The sequence below is a fragment of the Rousettus aegyptiacus genome, unplaced genomic scaffold (genome assembly GCF_014176215.1).
Source record: "Rousettus aegyptiacus isolate mRouAeg1 unplaced genomic scaffold, mRouAeg1.p scaffold_m13_p_2, whole genome shotgun sequence".
NCBI lineage: Eukaryota > Metazoa > Chordata > Mammalia > Chiroptera > Pteropodidae > Rousettus > Rousettus aegyptiacus.
In genome coordinates, this window is record NW_023416295.1 from 93,082,325 (window position 1) to 93,105,567 (window position 23,243).

At 40.7% G+C, this 23,243-nt stretch overlaps 1 protein-coding gene and 1 long non-coding RNA gene across 5 annotated transcripts in view; one reads left to right on the plus strand and one right to left on the minus strand.

The window, feature by feature from the left end:
• LOC107500474 (cat eye syndrome critical region protein 2) overlaps nucleotides 1–9,235 on the minus strand; it is a 124,796-nt gene extending 115,561 nt beyond the window's left edge. For all 4 annotated transcript variants that reach the window (XM_016125774.2, XM_016125781.2, XM_016125763.2 and 1 more), the window contains exon 1: nucleotides 9,087–9,235. In XM_016125774.2, coding sequence (XP_015981260.2) covers nucleotides 9,087–9,212 — 126 coding nt within the window. In that variant the 5' untranslated portion in view covers nucleotides 9,213–9,235. The remainder of the gene's footprint in view (nucleotides 1–9,086) is intronic.
• Nucleotides 9,236–9,688: 453 nt separating this feature from the next.
• On the plus strand, nucleotides 9,689–20,959 carry LOC107500499. Its single transcript, XR_001594537.2, has 4 exons — nucleotides 9,689–9,822; nucleotides 17,990–18,195; nucleotides 18,874–18,934; nucleotides 19,026–20,959. It is a non-coding gene; the product is annotated as an uncharacterized LOC107500499 (long non-coding RNA).
• The last annotated feature ends 2,284 nt before the right edge of the window (nucleotides 20,960–23,243 follow it).

A 23,243-nucleotide genomic window follows, 5' to 3' on the forward strand; every position in this document is an offset into this window, starting at 1 on the left:
CAAACTCATAAAGAGAACTAGTGGTTGCCAGATGGGGGTGGGGGGACTCAGGGGCTGGGTGAAAAAGCTGACGGGATTAAGAAGGGCAGATTGGCAGTTACAAAACAGTCATGAGGATGTAAAGTATGGCATTGGGAATATGGTGAGTACTACTGTGGTAACTATGTGTGGTGCAGGTAGGGTACTAGACTTACCAGGAGGATCACTTCCTAAGTTATATAAATGTCTAACCACTATGTTGTATGCCTGAAACTAATACTGAATGTCAACTGTGAAAAAGAAAAAAAACAAAAAAACAAAAAACCAACTAATCTAGCAAGTTTAAATAAAGAAATAAATCCCCATAAAGGTGTCCCCTGAACGAAGAACTCCAGGACACCGATTATAAAAATTGTCTCCCACACCTAAAAGAATGTGCAAACACCTTTCAGGGAGACAGAAAAGATGAGAATGGGGGAGAGAAAAGATATGCTAAAGTAGACCTGTTAATTTAACATATTTTTGTCAAGCAAATCAACTGTCCTTAGTTAATGCCACTGTTCCTGAAACAATGAACACTCAAAGAAGGGGTGTTCATTAAAAGCGACTGGACAGGAGGGAAAAAAAACAACACTCTTGGAATCAACCAGACTGCTCAACAGCATTTTTGATTTTAAGAACTTATTCTAGTCTCAGGAATTATTAATGGGAGGTGATTTAAAGGTTAAACAAACATTAAAAACATGAAGTGGTTACTATAATCATGACCCTATCACTTCCGTCTATTTTCACTTATTTTTGGAGGTTATGGGTGGGGGGAGGGGCACAGAAGGAAGCACACTGTTGTGACAACCATTCGCACATTTAATTCAGGTGGCCACGTGCCTCTGTGACATATTGCCAAGTCAGACAATTACTATAGCAAACCCACTCTAGGGAAAAAGTAGACCCAATTGAACTCCTAGAGTCTGGGCTGTAGAATCAAAAAAGCGGACCACTACAGTGTGAACCCTACAAGAACATGACATCACAAACCAGCCAAATACCTATTATAAAGGTCACCTAAGGTCAGGGACTTTAAAAAGGAGAATGAAACACTATTTTCCATGTATTTTACATAAACCACACTACATTTTAAATGGGTGTGTGGATAATGAAGTACAAAACACAGTACATGAAAGAATATTCTGAGGGGTCATTTGCCCTCCAAGAGGAAAAACTACTTTGGCTGCAGAAGTGACCGATTTCACACCAACTTGTTTATATAAATTTGGGGATATATACCCCAGCAGGACAGAAAAATAAGTGTAGCCAGGCCTTACTTTCCAGCTAAAAAAAGATAAAGAACAAAAAATGAGGCACTGGATCCCTGTGAGGACTAGATACCCCGAGATGGAAAAGATCTACTTTGAGATGAACGCTTTCTGTAAGACACCTTCAGAAGCCACAGATAAATGGTTACATCTCCTTAAAGTTATACAATATCTTAGAATAAAGATTCAAAGCCCTTCATAATGCATTATTACTACTTAAGTCATCATCACAATACAATTTTTTTCTCAAAACAAAAATGAAAAATCTATTGGAATCCATAAAATAGTCTGTCATACTTGACTAAGGAAAATCCAATGGGAGAAATTCTGAAAAATATTTAGAGCGACATCAAAAAAGGTTCTGTGGCTGGTGTGTTCTAAATTGAAAATTCTGATGAAATAACCTTTACATAACTTGATATATGCGTATGTCCCAAAAGCACATGCAAGGACAGGGACAGACACATACACACACCCCTCTTGCTTAGGTCCCACTGAACTTTTGACCTGGTCATGACTAACCCCTCTCCACAGTTCATCACTGCGCAATGCTCAAGAGATTTGTGACAGGCAATGGCAGCAGCCAGCCTGAGGCTGCATTGCAACACCCCTTCTTCCACAACAGCTCCAGGAAGCCCGGCTGAGCTAGGACTTTCTTTATAGGACCCGAGTCGGCTTCACAACTCCCTCTCCATTGCCCCCAAACCACTGTTTTCCCTTAAATGACTCCACAGGAAAGAAAAAATTTCATCTGTTTCCCAGATTTCTGACACGTGCAATTGCTAATGACATGCATATTTCTGTAAACAAAAATATTAAAGGTTTGTATTTAGGGGAAAATTCGCTCTCAGAAGGGAAAACTCATCTACCTCACAGTGTACCTTCTACACAATGACCAATTCTTAAGTTCTCCTTTTATATCTTAAAAGAACAATTATCGAAGCAGGGAAATTCTGGCCCCCCAAGAGATAGTTGACAATATCTGGAGACATTTTTATTTGTCATGACTGGGGTTGTTACTAGCACCTAGAGATTAGAGGCCAGGGATCCTACTAAACATCTTAAAATGCATATGAGAACTTCCCACAACAAAGACTTACCTGGCCCAAAATAAGTGCTGAGGCTGAGAAACCTGAGGACTAAAGAAACCCACAGAATCCTGAGCTCAGTATTACCATCTAACAACTCCTTCCTCAATCATAAGAACCACTGAAAAAACGACTTTCCCAAATTTTTCGATATCGATTAATATTTGTTAGAGAATAATGTAAAGATACAATAAAAGCACCAAAGGAACAGCATCCAATGAAATATGAAAACACAGGGGAAGGGCAACCAACACAGTTCCTGAAGAGGGTGCAGTATTGAATTAAAGGTAAGCCACTGCCGGAAGCTGCAATCGGATTTCATTCAAAGTTCTAAGTGTAAATCGTGTTAAAAACAAGGAACAAAAGTAAGGGAACATAATTCAAGACCTTCATCCTCCAGAATTCTGCATAATCTCAAAATCTTTAGCTCAAGACCTTGGAGATCGTGAAAATGTCAATCTTCAAGCCTTAAAAGTTATTTTCAAAATAGCATATCTAGAGACAATATTTCCACAAAAAGACAAATTCATATAAACCACAAACATCAAATATGGATTTCCAACTTTCGTTTGGTACAAAATTAATTTGTAAGACACAAAGATCCTAATGTAGCTCATAACCTTCATCCTAACCAGTGCGGTCAGTGATTTTCTCAATCAGTTAAAAGCGCTATGCATGCTGAGAAACATTCCTGGAACTACAGAATTTTAGTCCCAGGAAAAACCTAGGAAACATCTAGTCTAAAATTTCCATTTTATAAATGGCGCATCTGAAACCAAAAGCGATCTGTCTAAGATTAAGTTAATGACAGGTAGGCCCACAATCCAGGTCTCTGACTCTTATGATCCCTTTGGAAGAGGGATCAATCACATGAACTAGATCTAAGACCATACAGTTAGAAGCCACATAGTTATGTGCCCCTCACTTAGTGAATTTTTATGTAAGACTTTGCCCTTGGTGTTTTCGAGCATTCTGCCAGTGCTCTTCATTCTTACCCCTAACACACCACAAGAATCCAGCACTGCGCCTCTCCTGATCAAAGAGCAAACGGTTGGTTGTGCATAATGCTGCCAAGGTATATTTCAGGCTATCCTGTGTTCCAGAAAATTAAGCAAGACCAAACTGAACTTCCATCATAAAGCAAGCCAGATGCTAACACAGGCTGTCCTTCAGAGATGAGAGGGTACTGCCCTTTATACAACTGAAGAAGCTTCCAAATACCCCTCTGAAACTTCACGTTTAAAAAAGACATCCATTTCAACATGTTGATATAAACAGAAAGGGATCTAGTATTTTGGAGAGTTACACTCTGACAGAACAACCTCCCCTTTCAGAATTTCAAACTGCATAAAGATTTGCCCCTCTATAATTCATTCTGTTCTTGGGCTTTTCTCCTCAGAGAAAAGAATGGATCCTGAATCATTAGAAGACATTTATCATCTGGTATCTTAGATTAAATAGAGTTGAGTGCCAAACTGCTAATTTTTAAAACACTTATCTCTAAGCCTGTTCAAATACCATCTTCTCAGTAAGGCAATAGCTAATCACCCTCTTTTAAACTGCAACAACGCACCCTCTTCAACTTGGCCCTCCATGTGCCCCACCCTCCATCCTACCTTATTTGTCACTCTCTGACATACCATAATTACCAATATGTTTACTGTCTCCTTCTACTAAAAATATGCCAAGTATTTTTGTGCTATGTTCACATCTGTACCTCCAGTGCCTAGTATATTGCCCCTGGCACACAGTAGATGCTCAATAAATACTTGCTGAAAGAAACAAATGAAATCATGAACTTGTCTTTCATTCAGCAGAAGTTTTAAAATTATCTTATGTACCTCACATTATTAAGAACCAAAGAACTCTAGATTTGCACTGTGGAATCTCAACCATTAGGTCTAGGCCTTCATTTTACAGATAATGAAAACTGAAGTAGAAACAGTATGCGGTAACAGCAACAGCTTAAACTTGGTATCACAGAATCTCAGATCCAGGTGAAAATCCGTGTGCAAGCAACTTGCCTCTCTAAACTGCCAATCTCCTCGTCTGTAAAATGAAGATAACTTTTACCTCAAGGTGATGGTTCAGTATGGCTAAAGAGAAAATGAGATAACATTTGGAAATATATACAAGGTGCTATACGAATGTCATTTATCACTAGGTAATTTTGACATGTCCCAGGATCACAAGATCTAGTTAAACAATTACTCTAGGAGTTCAAGTTTCCTTACTCCTGGTCCAATGCATCTTGGGTCATGAAACTAGGCTTCTGGTTCCCCTAATCAGGGCCTACTTATTCTTTCATCTAGTTCAGGGCCTCTAACCTTTGTATAGTTGAGGACTTCTGTCAGAATTTGATGAAAGCAAAAGGCCCTCTCCTCCAGCAAAATGTAGGTACTCCAACACAAAACTTCCTATAACTCATCCATTTGACCAAAGCTTAGGAATCACTGATATGATGGCTACACTAATAACTTACCCTCAGCATTTTTATTACTTTTTTTCATGCTTAATAATTCATGTCTTGGTGCTTTTAAGAGCCTGGAACCAAAAAAAATACCGAGAGTAGAACTGATGCTACTCCCAGATCATCATGTTGATTAGGTGAGGACTTCAATCACATAGAACCACAACCAGTAAGGCAATACAAAGAAGGCCAAGGATTCAGTACTCAAAGGCAGGAAGCTCAGGGAAAAAAGCAAACAGGACAATTACATTATTTTTATCATGATGCTATACTAAACAAACCATTCAGATAACTCTACATGACCATTTTCAAATAGCCACCTACAGAAACTAAGGTCTCGCCTCTAGAGAAACGTTTGATAGCTTTTCTACCCTCAACGCCACACGTATCATGATGAACTCCAGACTAGATTATTAAAAATTATTCTATTCTCCCTTACCTTACTTTGGTCAAATGAAACATTATACTGAGTGATTGTTTCAGCAGCACGTATACTAAAAAAGACACTATATCGACTATAAAGAGCATCTGACAAGGAAAAACAATCAGTACTAAATCTTTGGGGAGATCAATTCACCTTTCTTCACTTCTCAAATCAGGAAACACAAAACTTAACTAGCCTAAACCCACTAGAATGTTAAACAATTATAAAATACTTTACCCTAAAAGAACTGGTTCTGAAATATTAACAGATAATCTTCTGAGACAAAAGAAGTCATGAGTTCTATAGTAATCTCCCAGTTCCACGTTAAGTACTGAGTAATAGGTGCTTAACACTACCAAATACTGAATACGGTGTCATTAATCCACTGGTGTCCAGCTATACTTCCACCTCCCTGAAAAATAAAAACACCACCCAATCTTTGGCACGAATACATTGTAAGAATATTTGGGACTAAATTTGTTAACAATAGCTTTTTATCCCTGAGCGATGGGATACAATGTTTACAACAGGTAACAACATCTTTTATCTCTGAATGGTGGAATTATGGGTGACTTTAATTCTATCATCTATATTTTGCTATAATTTTTAAGTTTTATATAATGGTTATGTATTATTTTTTAAACCAGATATTTTTGAACAACTTGAAGCATTATCTATACAGTCACAGAGTCTTGGTCTGATGATTACTGAACTCCAATTTGGAGAGTGGGCAGCAACATACAAGTCCTTAAACATGTCCCCAAAACAAGAATCAAGTATATTGACTCTTCTAAAGAAATCCTGTACATTCAAGACTGATTAACAAGAACACGAAGTTTTTTTATATGCAAAAATAAAAAATATTCATGTTTTGGAGACCAGTTCTCTAAGTGGGAGGCCTTGACCTCTTGCAGAATTGCAGCATAAATCCTCCCAGTCCTTCACCTATGCAAGAGAATTGCTTCACTTTAGATAAATAGAAGCCAAGTCCTTGAGGATTCTACTTCCTAAATTTTCTATAAATTCATAGGTTCAGTTTGGTGGTCAAGGGTTAAATAAGATCTTCCCCACAGGTAAAAACTGGCTTCCTAAAAAAGCTGATATCCAACTTCTACCGCCTGGCATTATTCGTCATTTCTATCTTTTATGGTTGCTGTAAATTTTTTTATTAATTTTCTTATGGTGACATTAACGAAATCGTTTCAGCTGTACATTTTAACACTAAGACATATATAGATTTACACTGTGTGTTCACCTCCCATAGTTAGTTTTCTGTCACCACATATTTGACCCCTTTAACTCCACCTACCTTCCCCCAAGGTTGCTGTAAATTAAGATTGTAATTGTAGGGCCTTTCCAGTTGGCCTAAGAGGAGGTACAATGACCCATTAGAATCGTTTCTTCTGTTTTGTTTGTTTTTTAAGGGTCTTCCGTTGCATCATAAACTTTAACCAAGGGATTGTTTCTCAAACTGTCAGGACAACTATTAGATTAAAAAGTCACCAGAGCAAAATAAATTTATCTATACTTAAAGAATAAAAACTGATGTTTTCAATGAGTTCTGCACTGTCACTGAGTCAAATCTGTCAGAAGCCTAAATACAAATTTAAAATTTTTAATTTCTGATACCTACTAAAAATTTTAAGTTAAAATTTACACTAACCATTTCAAAACACACCTTACATGAGAAATGAGGATCACACACAAGAAATTCGAGTAAAAAAGATTATCATTTTTTATCTATCTACTGAACATCTCCAAATTAAAATGGGTATGGACAATTATCGAACTAGATTCAAAATATTCATTCCTATTGCATAGTACATACATTTTAACAAATAGCATACATTTTAACAAAAAAAGTGTCACTTCCAATAAACATTCACTTCAAACAGTCCTGAATTCTTCACCTGTGTAATTTTTCCTTTGCTCTCTTCAATCAGCTTACATTTCATTTAGGACAAGAGCTAACACTTAAAAACCACAAGTTTCTTAGAACATAAGACAAGTTCTTTACAAATTACTCTAGATATCTTTAACAATTTAAGACAAAGTTATCTCTAATTTTCCATCAACAAAATGGGGTTATACAGATTTTGAAAAATGAGTTTTCCACAGTATTTTTGGAATGAGTTCTTGAACTCTAAACCTGTTCAGATCACTTCAGTTTGATTATCTTGCAAGAAAGAAAATAGGCTCGGGGGCAAGTTTACCAGCACCCAAGATGGCACTGTCGCAGGTTGACACCTCCCACAACAGCCACCATTTTGAGCACCAACATATAAACTATTTACGATTTTATACCAACTAAAAGAAAACACAGAATTACAAGAATAATTGTTAAACTCTCTTGAATTTTAGCATCTCCGAATCTCTTATTTCTGTGGCCCTGTTTCTCTTCTTCAGTCAATATAAATAGTTGTCCCACTAAAATTTTTAGTAAAAAGCATAATTGTTAATCACAGTAAAACTTTGAAAACAAACACTATGGCACTACCTAAATGCCCCAGTTACTACATCTTCCTAAAAACAGACGCAGCCTATGATTTAATCACATTGTTTTAATCAGCTTAAGGAACTAAGAATCGCAAAAGCGAGTGAGTGGTCCTAGTTTATCAACCTACAATTCCTCTTCATTCTCCCACCCTACGCCTTTTGATCTTTTTATTTTCCCGATTTCATTAACTCTGCAGCAAGAGCAGGTTCCCACATTTCATTCATATGAGAAATAAGTATTTCCGCAAACCACACTAAGTCTAAAAATAAAGGCGAGGAAAAAATCTTAAGAATACACGAATTAAAAATCCGAAAATGGCAGAAAGATAGGTGGGGGTGGGGAGGCAACTACAACGATTTCCTTCTCCAAAAGAGTGATTCTTATTTTGATTACTCCATCTGCGAACTCAACGGCAGGACTGAAAAGAAAAACCGATGAACAGTTTCCATTTACCTTTGTCCAAAGTCAAAAGGTGCTAAGTCGCTACGCATATTGCCATAGGCAAGCAAGCAATTCAACCTGCTAACCAATCAAATATATCACACCCCCTTCCAAAAATAAAAGAAAGGATGCTGGTGGGCTAGCTACCCGTTTTGGCTACCGTGTACGTTCCGTTCTTTACACTCCCGCCACCATCCCTGATGCTAGGATCCTTGATTTGAGTCCGGTTATCACAAAGCCTCGGGTGTGAAAGCACCTTCGGCCTGGCCAGAAAGCCATCCTCTACTCCCCGCTCGCCCGGAGGGATAATGGTGGCGAAATCGACTCAAAGGAGCTCCCGAGGTTCCCGCATAAAGAGGGCTGTCTGTTCGGAGGGGGAAAGCGCTATTAAAGAATAACGGAGTCCTTCCTAAACTTTTCCTCCGCAGCCTCGGAGTCCCGAGCCCGTCCCCGGTCCCCACAGCCTCGAGTTGGCCCAAAGTGCCCGCCAACGTGGGGGCGAGCCGCACCCCGCACAGCGGTCCCCGTCCAGCACCCGGTCCCGCATGAGCAGCTGGCTCGCCGCCGCCCCGGGAGGGAGCGCGAGAAGTCCCGGGAGAGCGGCAGTCCCACTCCCACAAAGCGCGCTCCCTCCGCCCTCCCGCCGCCCGTTCCGCCTCGCCCGAGCAGGCGCGGTGCGCGCGGCGGCCGCCCGCCAACGTCCCGAGCCCGGACGCCCGCACTCGGCGGCCCCCGCCCACCCGCCCTCCGGCCGGTCTGCGCCTCGTGCCCCCACCGAGCCCCTCTCCGGGCGGCGGCGCCCGCTCCCCTCCGCGCGAAGTTCCAGGACGTGCCGAGGAGCACGGGAAAAGGGGCGCTCCGCGCTGCCACTCACCTCGATCTCAAAGTCGGGCAGGCGGAACGCGGTGCGAAAGAGCGAGCAGAAGTGCGCGATGGCCGGGACTTCCCACCAGGAGCGGAGCTCGCCCAGCCCGGCCGCGCCGCCCTCCTCCGGGCACATCTCCTGGCCGCGGCGGCGGCGGCGGCGGCCCCGAGCTCGACGCGCGCCTCGCGGCCCCACGCTGCCCGCCCGCCCCGACTCCCGCCGCGGCGTAGCGCCTCAGCTCCTCGGGCGGGGGCGGCGGCGGCTGCTCCTCCCGCTGCTGCCGCCGCTCGGCGTGTGCATGAGCTGAGAGCGGGCGAGCGCGCGGGGGGCGGCGGCTCGCGGCCCGAGTCAGTGAGGCGGCTGCTGCTCCCGCTGCCCGCGGGTTCCGCGCGCTCGCCCCATCCCGCGGCTGCGGCTGCGGCCGCCCCCAGTCCCGTACAATGTAATCATCTCACCGCCGGGGGAAACAGATGGGGCTGGGGGCGGGGAGGAGGCCGAGCGAGGGCCTGGGGGAGGGGCCGCCACGAGGAGGGGGCGGGGCTGTCTCTACCACAACAACAACCCCCGCCCCCACCCCCGGCCCGGACAGCTGCACGGGAAGAGAGGGGGAGGGGAGAGGGACCTGAGCGCCCCGAGAAAGGAGAGGAGTGTGGCTTGAAGGAAGAAAGGTACACCCCATGAACTATTCTGAGACCTACTCCACTTTCCAAGTGTTCCGGACTGAGAAGTTTAATGACTCTGATGGGTGAGGATAATAAGGGCCTCTTCCGCCCCCTACTTGGCCTTAGTGGTCGCGTCCTTTTAAAGGGCCCGCTGGGTGGTGCTTTCCGTAGGGGCTAGATCCAGAAAGACGCACGTGTGGGAGTTCAGTTATTATTGGTGCTGATGGGAGTACAGGGGAACCAGTGGGCTGTGCACCCCAGAAATCTGAGGCCCAAAAATGTTAAGTGGTTTCCACCTGTTCTTTAACACTTTTATTCCACCCAAGAAGCTCTAAGGAGCTCTAAAGTGGCTCTTTTCTCCGAGGAAAGGTGGTGGGGCTGGTTAAGCTGGAACCAAGTAGGATGGAGGCTGGAGGGCGGCGGGAAGGGTGGGGTAAGAAAGGCACCAATCAGCAGCGGGGCGGGAGGAGCGATTTCCCCCACCCCACCCCCGGGAATGGACACGTGTGACCGCGCTCGAGAAGACAGGCTAGGAGCCCTGCAACTGCCCTGGCTGCAGAAAAGCGGCCTGGAAGAGTGCGCACAATGTAGTTAGAAAGCTGGGGGATGGGAAAAGGGAGCTAGTCTGAGGAACGAGGAGCGTGTTCTGGTGGGGGTGGAGATCTGCACGCCTAGGCAAAAAGAATGCTCTAGGAGAAGGGTATTCAGGCGTGTGCTTTAGAAATTATGAATTCTGTAAAATTCTGCTAAGCTTCAAGGAAAAAAATATCACCTCCAAAACGGACTAGAAGTTTGGAAAAATTACATTGAATGCCCAGATATTTGTATTGGTCACTACAATTACATATTTAGCACTACATTCTTCTCAAGTCTCGGGGCCTTAGCTGGATTGTGTAGTCCGCCTTTCAGACAGGAAACACTGCCCCTGATGCTTTCCCAAAATTTATCAAGTACTTATTCATTGACAGGTACAGTCACAAAGTGCGCAGTGGTTAAATCAAAGCTCCTCTTCTACCTTTGAGCAGTGTGAAAGCGGGAGAGAATGGCAAACGTGATGAACGAATTTATGTGATAGATTTGGGGAGTGAGCAGTCTGAGTACTTCTCCCCCACCTTATCCTCACTTTATTCTGGTTTTAATAACCTTTGTCTCTTTTATAAGGCAGCATTTTTTTAAATCCAACTTTTTTTAAAAAAAAAATGTATATGTAGGTGTATCTTTTATGAATTAGTGAATCTCAAAATTCTTAATCTAACTTTTCTCTTCCCCCTCACCCCCATTCCCACCCCCCACCCCAGCATAGAACTGTTTAATGATTTACAATTCATCCTCAAATTCTATCATATACTTTAATCTTTGACAAAAGTGAACATACATCTAAAGAGCAAAGGCTACATTTTGGTATGTCTGTAAAGCACAGCTATTCTGTAGATACTCTATTAATAGATGAGATGTAAAAAGGGTGACAAGCCACTGTGGAATTAATCACATAACCTGAATTAGATGTTTTCTGAACTTTCCCTCCTGTCTTTCTTCATTTCCTCTCAGATCAGTTTGACTTTCCACACTTTCCTCTCTTTTATTAAAGGGTTACTGCTTTCCTTCACATTTGTCAATAATGCATTATATCCTGACTGTTCTTTCCCTACCTTCTTTATCCTGGTTCTCCATCTGTCTTCTCTTTCTTGTCTTTATCTTTTATCATTGTTTAACCTTTTTTACCTGGCCTCTCAATTGTCTATTACTGGCCAGCTTAGTAATAACAGTGCCTAGAACGTTAAACCATACCAAGGCAGAAGAATGAGAAGTTTTGGTTACTCAATATGTTTGAATGCCAGTTACAATCTCCCCACCCCCCAACCTCATTCGAAGGCTACTCTATTGTCCCTTTCCCTCCTCCACACCACTCCCCAATCCTGTAAGTCAACAGAGCTGTCCTGGAACTGGAGGTGCCCCCTGGTTGTGGTCAGAGACTTGTCTCCCTGTCTCTTACTCAGCCCTTTGTCTTCTGAGCTACTTTTCCTCCAAGAGTCCCTTCTCGGTGTTCATATGTATTGGTATATCAGCTTCAGACCTACTTGTCTCTGTAGGTTCAGTCTGTAGTTCAGTCTCTATAGTTTTTTTGCTTGGTTCTTCTCCTCACTGTGCTCTCCACTCACCCCAGATTTTACCTACCATCTGTAACCAATCCTGGTCCCAAGAGCTAATGAGTTTTATGTGTCTTGGGTCTGGCTGAAAGTGTGGCCTCCATGTTCCCTGAGTTTGGGCTCCAACTAGAGCCTCACATTTGGACCCCTGCCTCTCTGCCTTTAATATAATTGATACCCTGAATCTTTGACCCTACTTCAAACATTTATTCCACCTCTCCCCTGGGACTTAACTGCCTCAGATCTACTTTCTGGATGCACTTCTGGCTTAATCTCCTGAAATCTAGATTCAGACTGACCCTTGTCCCTAGATGATGGACACTTATCTCTCTTCCTTTCTCTCTTTCATTCCAAGTGGTGTCTCCTTGCTTTTTCCAGCCTGGCCAATTCTTTCACCCTCTAAACATTAGTTGTATCATCTTCCTTAAAAACATACACAACTCTTACTTTCTTCCCTTTCTCTCTCCTCCCATTTTTCTGTTTGTGAGCTACTGCCATTAACTTTGGATGAACTTGAAAGTGCCAAGAAGTAATTCTCTTTCATATTTACAACCTGCAGTTCCATATTCTCTTCTAATTAAATGGTTTCTATTTAAAAAACGCAATAATTCGTTTGACTAATCTGTTTTGCTTATTAATTAATATTACAAAAAATGTTTATACGATTGACCCTTGAACAACAGGGGTTTGAACTGTGCAGGCCCTCTTATATGTTGATTTTTTTAAATAAATACAGTACGATAAATGTTCTCTTTCTCATGATTTTCTTAATAACATTTTCTTTAGCTTACTTTATTATAGGAATATATATATAATACATATGACCTAGAATATATGTGTTGATTGTTAATGTCATTGGTAAGGCTTCGGTAAACAGTAGGCTATCAATTGTTAAATTTTGGAGAAGATTTTAGACTGTCAGAGGGTTATAGGGGTTGGAGCCCCTAACTCTCCTGTTATTCAAGGGCCAGATGTATTTCTCTTTGTAAGATAAGCAGTAATTTCAGCTATGATGGGATTTATATAGGTTTTTGGAGAATAATCTGAGAAACTAACCTTTTTATAATACTGTTTCTTTGGATAATACATTGTGAGTTCCAAATGATCAACTAAAAACATTGATAACCTGTTTAATTTGAACCTTGGAAGAGATGAGACACATAAAAGTATGACTTCTTCCATAGCCATTACTAACTAGGACTACAGTCCAAATCTAATTATTCATCCAGTTTTCTGTCTATTGGATTATGCTGCTTCTCCTCTAGTTAAACTGTCCTTTCTCTCCCTTTGCCTACCAGCCTGACCTTGTTTCAGTCCCAGAATCGATTTGGAGCTAGAGTTGAATATAACCATTGTTTTCTCACGTTAGTTAGTTGCCTGTATATAACTGAAGTCCAGGGACCTCACAAATTCTTGACACACTCACACAAAACCTTCCTTTCTCATCAGGGAGCTGCATTCCATAAGATACCTATTCCCAAAAAGGGCTATGAGCTGGGCTAATTTAAAATTTTAGAAGTTGTAGAAAACGAATTTGATTAGTAGTCAGGAAGTTTGGGTTCTCTTAGAAAAAGCTCTTTCTCTCTCTTTGTTACCTCATCTGTAAAAGGAAGGGCTTGAACTAAGTGGTCCCTGAGTTCAATGGCTTTTGCCTTTAAAATAGAGTCAGATTAATGTTCTTAAATTTTAAATTCAGTTATCTCATTCACCTGCTCACAATTTAATGACTCTCCTAAGAGCAAGAGAGACAGTCCCAATTTTGGTAGATCCTTATTCAAGACCTGCCTTTTCAGCCTTACCTGCTATTTCCACCCCCACCGCACCCGACCAATGACTCCTTTCCTTCTACGGAACTGGTTCACCCACAGGCCTGGATCTCCTTGCCTCCACCCTTTTGATCATGGCCTTTCAATTGCCTGGAAAGACAAGTCAGCCTTTCAGATCATGACCCACTCAAAACTCACTTCTTTCGGAAAGCTTTCCTGAAACACCCTACCTTGAGGGTGTCTCTTCAGGTTCTCTTACACAAGAAATTACAGTTTGTATGATTCACTTATCAAGCACTTCCATGGGTTATCTTCCATTATTTATTTGGAAGTGCTATTTAAATCTTTTACTGTAATTAGGGTTGTCTTTTCTCCTCAATCAGATTAGACTTGGGGTAGGGTGGGGGAGCTTTTGCAATATGCAGCAATTAAATGATTAATTTGATTATATGATGTAAGTGATGGCATAAAACCATAAGAAATTTAGAATTCTATTATTGGTGGAGGGGGAGGCAAAGGACTTTCTCTTTATATTACAGGGAGGATTTTCCCTCTTTTTTTTCTTTTCTTTTTTTAAACCAATAATAGCTAAAGTTTTAGTGGTGGAAAAGATACTTTAGATTCCCTCAATCAATCAGAAAAATATGTACACACTACTTTTAGTTGATCCAATCGTTAAGAAAAAATAGGCATTGTACTAGGTGCTGAATATAGAAGTAATGAATGAAGCTAATATACTTATGAAAAGAACCAGATTCAAGCCCTTTTCAAACTCTGTTCTTCTACTTTACTTTCTAATACTGTTTAACCTATGTGACATTCCTAAGTGCTGCCAGCCAGCTTAATTTTTAAAAATCCAGCTGATTCCAAAGGATTGCTTTTCTTCAACTTCTGTTTTCTGGGCATTCAATGTTTTGGATTTCTGCCAGAACACAAAAATAAAATGAAGGTTATCTCAAATAAAAAGAGAAATTATTTTAAACAATTATATTTAGTTTGTCAAGAGTGTTTTATCTTTTTTCCCAAGTTTTATTTATTTATTTATTTATTTATTTATTTATTTATTTATTTACCTTTTGACCCCCTTTATATGCCTGGGGTCCAGAACTCCTTTAAATGTCTGGTGTGGATTTACTTATTTTCCTTCATTCCATCCTCTGCTTTTCTGCTTTCTCACTCATGGAACTCATTTATGCAGTGTTAAAGACCTTCCTTTCTCCATATACATCTTGAGCCTAGCTTCTTTCCTGAGCTCCAGTGTCATTTCCCAAAATACCAATTGGATGCTTCTCATCATCTTAAACTCAACATATTAAAAGGAAGATTAAAAAGCTAGCTCAGCCTTTTTCTCTTTAACTCACATACTTTTATCGACTTTCTAATTCCTTAAATGGAACAATTGTTTCCCAGATTCCCAGGTTTACCCATGACTCTTTTCTCTCCCTTTTTCCTGGCTAGTAATCATCATTTTATTGGTTCTTCCTTCATGATGTCTCCTGTATCCCCTTTCTTTTTTATAACCCCAGTCTCCACCCTAACCTAGGTCCTTTCCATTTCACTATTTTAGAAGTTTCCTAATGGTTTTCTTCCCTCTAATTTCTTTCTCCCCTACTTTATCTTGCCCAGTATAGTTGGATTTATCTTCCTAAAGCTGTGCATCAGTTTTAAGAAGGTGAATTTAATTTTCTTAAACCTAGTACATCTAAACTATTATGATTTCAATGTGTAATCAATACAAAAATATCAATGAGCTATTTTACATTCTTATTTTCATACCAAGTCTTTGAAATCTGGTAAGTATTTTACACTTACGCATATCTTAGAACGAGCCACATTCTAGTGTTCAATCTGCTAGTGGTTGTATTGTTGTGGAGCTAGTGCTGTATTGGGCAGTATAGGTCTATCTACAGTAACCAAAATGATCAGCACTCACTCTGCACCTCTAAGTCATTGGTTCTTCCTCTCCTCACAGTCTCCAGACAGCCTTCCCTGACCACTCTGGTCTACCACAGCATCTCTCAACTTACCTTTTCATGAATGCTTGATTTCACTGAGTAAATCTCAGCTCTTCCACAGAGAACAGCCTTTTATTTCTGTCCTCTCTCTGCTTCTTTAGAGCAGTCTACAAATAGTTGGTCATAAATGTTTGTGAAATAAATGTATTGTGTACTATCAACACATTCACAGAAAGCACTACTCTCTGTACATATATTTTCATAATCATAAAGATCTGTGGTAAAACACAGATTATAATTTTTAAAGTGCCAAGATGCTTGCTATCACTATGTAATCTAGCTAACCACCTAATTTTTTTAATAAATAATTTTTTATTTTTCAGTTATAACTGGCATACAATACTGTATTAGTTTCAGATGTACAACATATTGATTAGACATCTGTATAACTCACAAAGTGATCACCCCAGGAAATCTAGTGCTCCTCTAACACCATACATAGTTATTACAATTTTATTGGCCATATTCCTTATGCTATAATTTCTATCTCCATGACTATTTATAACTACCAGTTTGTACTTCTTAATCCCTTCTCCCCTTTTCACCAATCTCCTCTACCCCTCTCTGATCTGGTAACCCTCAAAATAATCTCTGTATTTTGAGTTTGTTTATTTTGTTCTTTAGATTCCACATATACATGCAATCATATGGCATTTGTGTTCCTCTACCTGATTTACTCCACTCAGTACACTATCTTCTAGGTCCCTCATGCAATATCTTTTCCCATCCCCTTACTTTTAGTCTGTGGGTATCTTTTAATCTGAAGCGAGTCTCTTGTGGGCAGCATATGTTAAGGTCTTGTTTTCTTATCCATTCAGCTACCCTCTCTATTGACTGCAGCACTCAATTCTTTATTATTTGAAGTACTTTTTAATAGATATGTAGTTATTGCCATTCCTTATTCATATTTTTAACACATATTTTTTCTTCTTAAAGAAGTCCCTCCAACATTTTCTGTAATGATGGCTTGGTGATGATGAACTTCTTTGGCTTTTTCTTGTCTGGAAAACTCTTTATCTAGCCTTTGACTCTAAATGATAGTTTTGCTGGATAAAGTAATCTTGGTTGTAGATCCTGGGTTTTCATCACTTTGAATATTTTGTGCCAAGCCTTTCTGTCCTGCAGAGTTTCTCTTGAGAAATCAGCCGCCGGTCTTATGGGAACTCCCTTGTAGGTAACTAACTGCTTTTCTCTTGCTGCCTTTGTGATTCTCTCTTTGTCTTTAACCTTTGGCATTTTAATTATGTTGTGTCTTGGTGTGGGCCTCTTTGGGTTCATCTTGTTTGGGACTCTCTAAGTTTCCTGGGGTTGTATGTCTGTTTCCTTCATCAGGTTAGGGAAGTTTTCCATTATTATTTCTTCAAATAGGTTCTCAACTTCTTGCTCTTCTTCTTCTTCTTCTTCTTCTGGGTCTTCTATGATGCGAGTGTTATGTTTGATGTTGTCCCATAATCTTCATTATTTCAGATTCTTTCTTGTTGCCATTCTGATTGGGTGTCCTTTGCTACCCCATTCTCTGTATTGGTGATTTGATCCTCTGCTTCCTCCACTCTGTTTTTTTCTTCTAATATACTCTTCATCTCAGATATTGTATTCTTCATTTCTGATTGGTTCTCTTTTACAATTTCCATCTCCGCTTTTATGATTTTTATCTCTTTGTTAAAGTTCTTGCCGAGTTCATCTACTCTTCCCCTAAATTGTTTGAGCATCCTTATAACCAGTGTTTGAACTCTGCATCTAGGATATTGCTTGTCTCTATTTTGGTGAATTCTTTTTCTAGAGCTTTGTTCTGTTCTTTTAAGTGGGACATATTTCATTGTCTCCTCATTTTGCTTGCCTCCCTGTGTCTGTTTCTATGTATTAGGTAAGGGTTTTCCTAAGTCTCCCAGTCTTAGTAGAATGACTATGTAGTAGGTGTGCTGTGGGGCCCCTTGACACAGACCTGAGAGGGGTCCAGCTGCAGGCCAAGTTCAGCCACAGCCTATGCATCTCTGGAACCAACTGGTAAGAGCCACCAAGTAATCCACATATGCCTGCCACCCAAGCTGGACTTATAGGTTCCTCAAGGAGTCAAGTCCAAAGCTGAGGCTGGTTGCCTGGGGCTACTCAGCAAAAGGTACAGGGCCTGCCAAAGCCAGATGCTGCTGTTTTGGGTTGTGTGAGCCTTTGAGAGATTTTATGAAAGCTCGTGGCAGGAGCCAAGACAACCGTTTTTATGGAACAAATCACTGGAAGTGGCTTGGGTGGGCCCACAAGTTGGAAGAGGCGGAGTCTCAGGGAATCCTCTGGGCAGGGTCACCTGTGTTATTCTTGTGTCTGCAGGCTGGGAGGCACCTGGGTCTGCAGGCTGGAACGAGAAAGACCTCAACAAAGGAAATACAGCTTCTGCCTGCACCTCTATCTGGGAGTCAGCCACCCTTCTGGGCTTCACCCTGTAGCCCAACAGCTCAGTGCCTTCCCATATGTCCCCGGTGCCCTTGAGCAGCTGCTCCAGCGCTGGAGCTCAGAGCCAGTGAGTCCATCAGCGAGTAAGTCCAGGTGTGGGCCCTTTAAGAGGAAGGTCTCTGCTTCCCACAGCCCTCCTTCTCATTCAGTGGCAACCTCCGCTGGTTTTCACAGCCAGAGGTTGTGGGGACTTCTTCTCCCAGCACTGGAACCCTGAGCTGGGGAGCCTAGTGTGTGGCCAGGATCTCTCGCTTCTCAGGTAGGGGAGGGGACTCTGCAGCTAAGATAGCCCCCCGACTCTCGACTGCCACACGCAGCTGTGGGACCCGGTTGTTTCATGTCTCTGCCCCACCTACCGTTTTGAGGTGATCAGTAATTTGAGGTGACCTAGTTGTGGGGCTTCTGTTCAGCCCCACAACTGTTCGGTGACTCTGTGTGCTGGTTGCTCTGTAGTTTTGTCGTCATTTTGGTGTGGTCAGTAGAGGAGTGTATACAGCCTTTACCTTCTGTGCCATCTTCAATCTCTTTCAGCCACTTAACTTTTAAGATGCCTTTCATATAAACTTGATTTTCTATTTCTCCTTCATTTTGCTACCTTGTGGTAATTTCTACAATACTTTTTTGATATTGTTTTCCCCAGTCCCTTTCACTGTATCAAGCTTTTGTTTTCTGATTATTTTCATATTATTAGGTTCATTTCACATGACACTACGCTAAGTACTGTACAAAAGAAATCACACAAGGTATGTTATCATTTTCAGTTTAAAGACAGCAACACCTCCTTGGGATACAGAGCACACATGGGCAGTAAATGAACAAAAGGTAGGTTGTAAAAGGATTAGATAAAATGTCCCTTTCTTGTGTCACTGATGCTCTCATTGTTTATCTTTATGTTTCCTTGCTCTCTTAACAGATTTCCAGCTTCTGACCCAACTCTCCTCAGCTGCCTGGAACCTCTGGTTCACATTCTGTTACTTTCACTTGCCATGGGAAGCTTGTCAATTGTGCATATTCTACAAAGCAAGTTTCAGAAGCGACGCATGGGGAATCCAAAAGGATGAAAAGGCCACTGGTTAAGGCAAAAGATGACAGACACAACAGGAGATAATTTATTGAGAGAGAAAGTGGCAGAAAGTTTACATTCTTTTAAAAAGTGTGCTGGGATAAGTAGCCAAAGTCACCGTAGGGATTCACTGTGAATAGATAATCAGGGCAGCAATTCTTTGGCTAACTGTCTTGTGCTCTGTGTAAATGTACCCCCATTTCCAGAGATTGCTGTAAACATTTCTCCAGTTACTTACGCTTCCTGAAGGCCAGATCGAAGTAGAAACATGCTCGAAGCAACATGGTTCTCCTTTCCGCCTGTCCACGCCTTTCCTTAGCTCCTCAGGATGGGGACTTTCACTATTGTGAACTGCGGTGCTTGTAAACTAGGTTCTTCCACAGTGCTAATACTGGCTGCAAGGCTGCCTGAGACCAGGGCTATGTGAACAGCTCTTTATTTTTGACCTGAAGACTGATAATTTGTTATTGCCGTGAAACCGAAGTATCAGCCTTGAAACCCTCCTGACTGCGGGTGGGAAAGGCTCCTGGTGCTCTGAGAAGTTCCGCCCTGAGAAAGAAGGCTGCTGCTCTCCACAGTATTACTGCTGTCTGCTCCGGCTTAAACCAGCTTGGAGCAGAGCTGGGGTGGCATTCTAACAAATACCGTTTCACACCATATGTGGCATAAAGGAGATTATTGCACGTGTTAACACACAAGGGTGAGAATGAAAAGGGCCTGAGAGAGTCTTTTCTACCATGGGCATCCTCTTTGATTCAGGACTCCAACTCTCACCAGAGTTTATTGCCCACTGAAGAACTCTTTTTAAATTCTTTTCTAGAAACTATCTAAGAATCAACTCTCTTGCTGTCTCTAGGTTGCTTAGTTTGCGTTTATGCTGTTCTGTTCCAAAATTCCTCTCCAAATTCCTAGGGTGTCCATCTATGGCCTATCTTATTGTGGCATCTCTCCTTGTTCTTGACACCAGGTCAAATAGCTTTGTAGCATCTCAATTCTCAGTGCCATTCAAAAGCTGGTGAATCTTAATGAGTTCTCCCCTTAATCTCTTTTCAAAGGGACTACAATCCTTAATTTCTTTAACTTTCTTTCTAATTATTTTAGCTCCTAGTGTCATTCCTTTGGCCTCAAACTGTCCCTACTCAGTTTAAAGGTCACATTACTTTGGTTGACAAAGTGCTCAGGGCTGTATACATCTGGTCTCGAACTCCTTAGCTGGGCTGGAGTTGTCTCCCCATTTGATTCGTACAACATAGAAATATACATTTAGTTAGAAACTGCAGTCTCTGGCCTCAAGGAATTTCTAATGCAATTGATAAGACTGTCCATGTAGTATAGCATATAAGTGTATTATATACTTAGAAGTAATCTAATCCATTTGGCTCCTTTTAAAGAAGAGTTCAGAGAAGAAAATATTTTGTGTGAGCTGGATTGTTTTAGGGAGACTTCATGAGGAGAGGAGTCATAAGTTGGTGAGAAACCCAGCTGACTATCTTTATTCAGAGCTTAAAATCTTAAATAAAATTTTATTGAACTCAAAACCTACTGATTTAGAATAATTTTTTAACTTAAAGTGATATTTAGTAGAGAAAGTATTCTAGTATGAAGGCAAGGATTCAAAAGACCTGGGATTCTACTTATAACTTTATGCCTAGCAACTGTGATTTTGGTGTTACATTGCATTTCTCAAATATTAAATAATAACAACACATTCCCACTCCATTTATATTCATGATTGATATGTCGAGCTGGTATTAAGTATAACCATTGTGAGAAATGGTTATACTCAAACAAGAGAATTATTTAAGCTATAAACTGCTATATATGTATAAAGAATCATTAATTTCAGTATTTTTAAACCTACTCAACTCGAGAGTGAGATATTTCTTTAAAAACATGAACTTTCCCATTCTTATGAACAGGTTCCAAATGAGTTATTATTTAATTATTTTATTTTATTTTTTAGTGATTTATAGTCCATCCCCATATATTTAAGATACAGGCGGGAAAGACTAGAAAATATATATATTATATTTGAACCAATAGAATCTATTTGAAGACAGGAGCTATGTCTTTTCCTGGATCTCTCATTAGGCACTAAGTATCTTTTTTTATTTTTTTTATTAACTTGATTGTTCAAAAACAATTAAAGCAGAAAAGTTGAGCATCAAAAATTAAATAAGCTGAGAAATAGTAGCAGTGAAATCTCTGCGGGCGAACAAAGAACACTGTGGGAGTACCGTGTGATAACTCATTATCATTGTATAGATTTAGAAAAGATTAAACTGTTAGGTTTAATCATGCTAAAGAACAAGTCGTTCCTGTTAAGATATAGTCCAGAAGTTGGCTATGGTTCAGTCCTAAACACCAAAACATTGGTTAATATGATGGCCTCAAAAAACACTCTGATCTAATGGCACATCCTTGCCAAACCAAACAACAGAAATTAGAAAGCTTCTTAATTAATGGAGAAGAGACAAATATCCAGATACAGTTTCTACTGCTAGGGCTAGGAATTCTGAAAATCTCTCTAACAGTTCTGGGTCCCAAATGAGTCTCCTGGCCTTTAGAGCACATGCAATGTGCCCATTGGAAACCTAACTTCCAGCTAAGCTTTCTAGCTAAAGGCTGGATGGCAAACAGTGAGAAATAAATTGATATATCAATCCATTTTCAGGGATACAAATATGTCTGTTCCTCAGACCCCATAACACATGGCACAGAGTAGAACTTCTTGTTGGCAGTTCTGACTAAGGCCAAAATGGAGGTAATGGAATCATCCGAGGCTAATTGTGGGGGAGGGGATGGGTAGAATTGTTACTGATTGGTCACCAGAATGAAAGATGGTATATGAACAGAAGAGCATTATTATCACTCTAAGTTAAGACTGAAGCCCGGTGGCTGGGCATGTGAAAAAGGCCCACAGAACTACTAAGAATTCCTTGTCCTCTTGTGGGGAATGCAAGGACTTAATATTTCCATTCTGTTTTCTTCATGTACAAGAGTTATTTTATTCTTGCAAACGGAAAAGCCCTGTGTCACATGATTGTTGGTGTGATGCTGCACCTGATATCTGGGGCATTGGTGTAAGTGAACCTCAGCCTGCAGGTTACAGTTACTTAGGCATTAAATGGGCAGCTGCAATCTGTTGTGCTTCCTTTAGGTAACTATAGGAACTATAAAAATGATACTATAGGATACTAGATTAATTCTTTCCTCATTGGCTTTCTAATTCAGTTGACTATTTGAGATGAAAAGATGATTCCCAACTGCTGGCAACTCTGTCGACCCAATTGGGCAATCAGATGTCCAGCTGTGTTCTTTCAGCTTTCATTGTCATCATCTGGAAAAAAGACCTGCCTGGATTATGAGTGATGAGCCAAGGAGAATAGAATCAGATAAGCTGGTTTGGGCTGTAAGGAGTATAAATGAGCTTCTAGATATGCTTATGCATAATAAATAGGGACAGGTTATGAATGAAAATAAAGTAGATAGAAAAAAATGGTATACATTAAATCATTGAAGTTGTTAGTGAGATGACTACCACTGTGCAAAGGTGGTTATCAAGATGGACCAATGAAAGGAATGGAAGTTAAAAGTGCACCATGATTTCATGGTCTAGAGACGCTTTAAAGGCCCTCCAGGTCAACCTCCTACCACGGAGGAATGCAGCCAGACTTTACTTGATCATTGTCCTTTTATGGGGACGGGGAGTCAACACATCCTCAGCCAGATTCTTACAGTTTTAATCAATTCTGATTATTCAAAGAAGCAGTATCTACCTCTCTGTAAATTTTACTCAGTGATTCTTTTTTGTTTTTGTTTTGTTTTTCTTTTTGTTTTGTTTTGTTTTTGGTTGTGGTTTTTGGTGCCAAAACCTGGGATCAAACCAGGTGATTCTTAATTGAAGAACAACACAAAAATGTATTACTTTCTCTCTACCTAACAACCTGTTGAAGACCCAAGTCATTGACCCTCTAAGATTTCTCTTTTCTCCAAGTAAATACTCGCAAGTCATTTAGTTGATAAGTATTCATTTATTTCTTTAGAGCAGGACCCAGGTCTGGATTG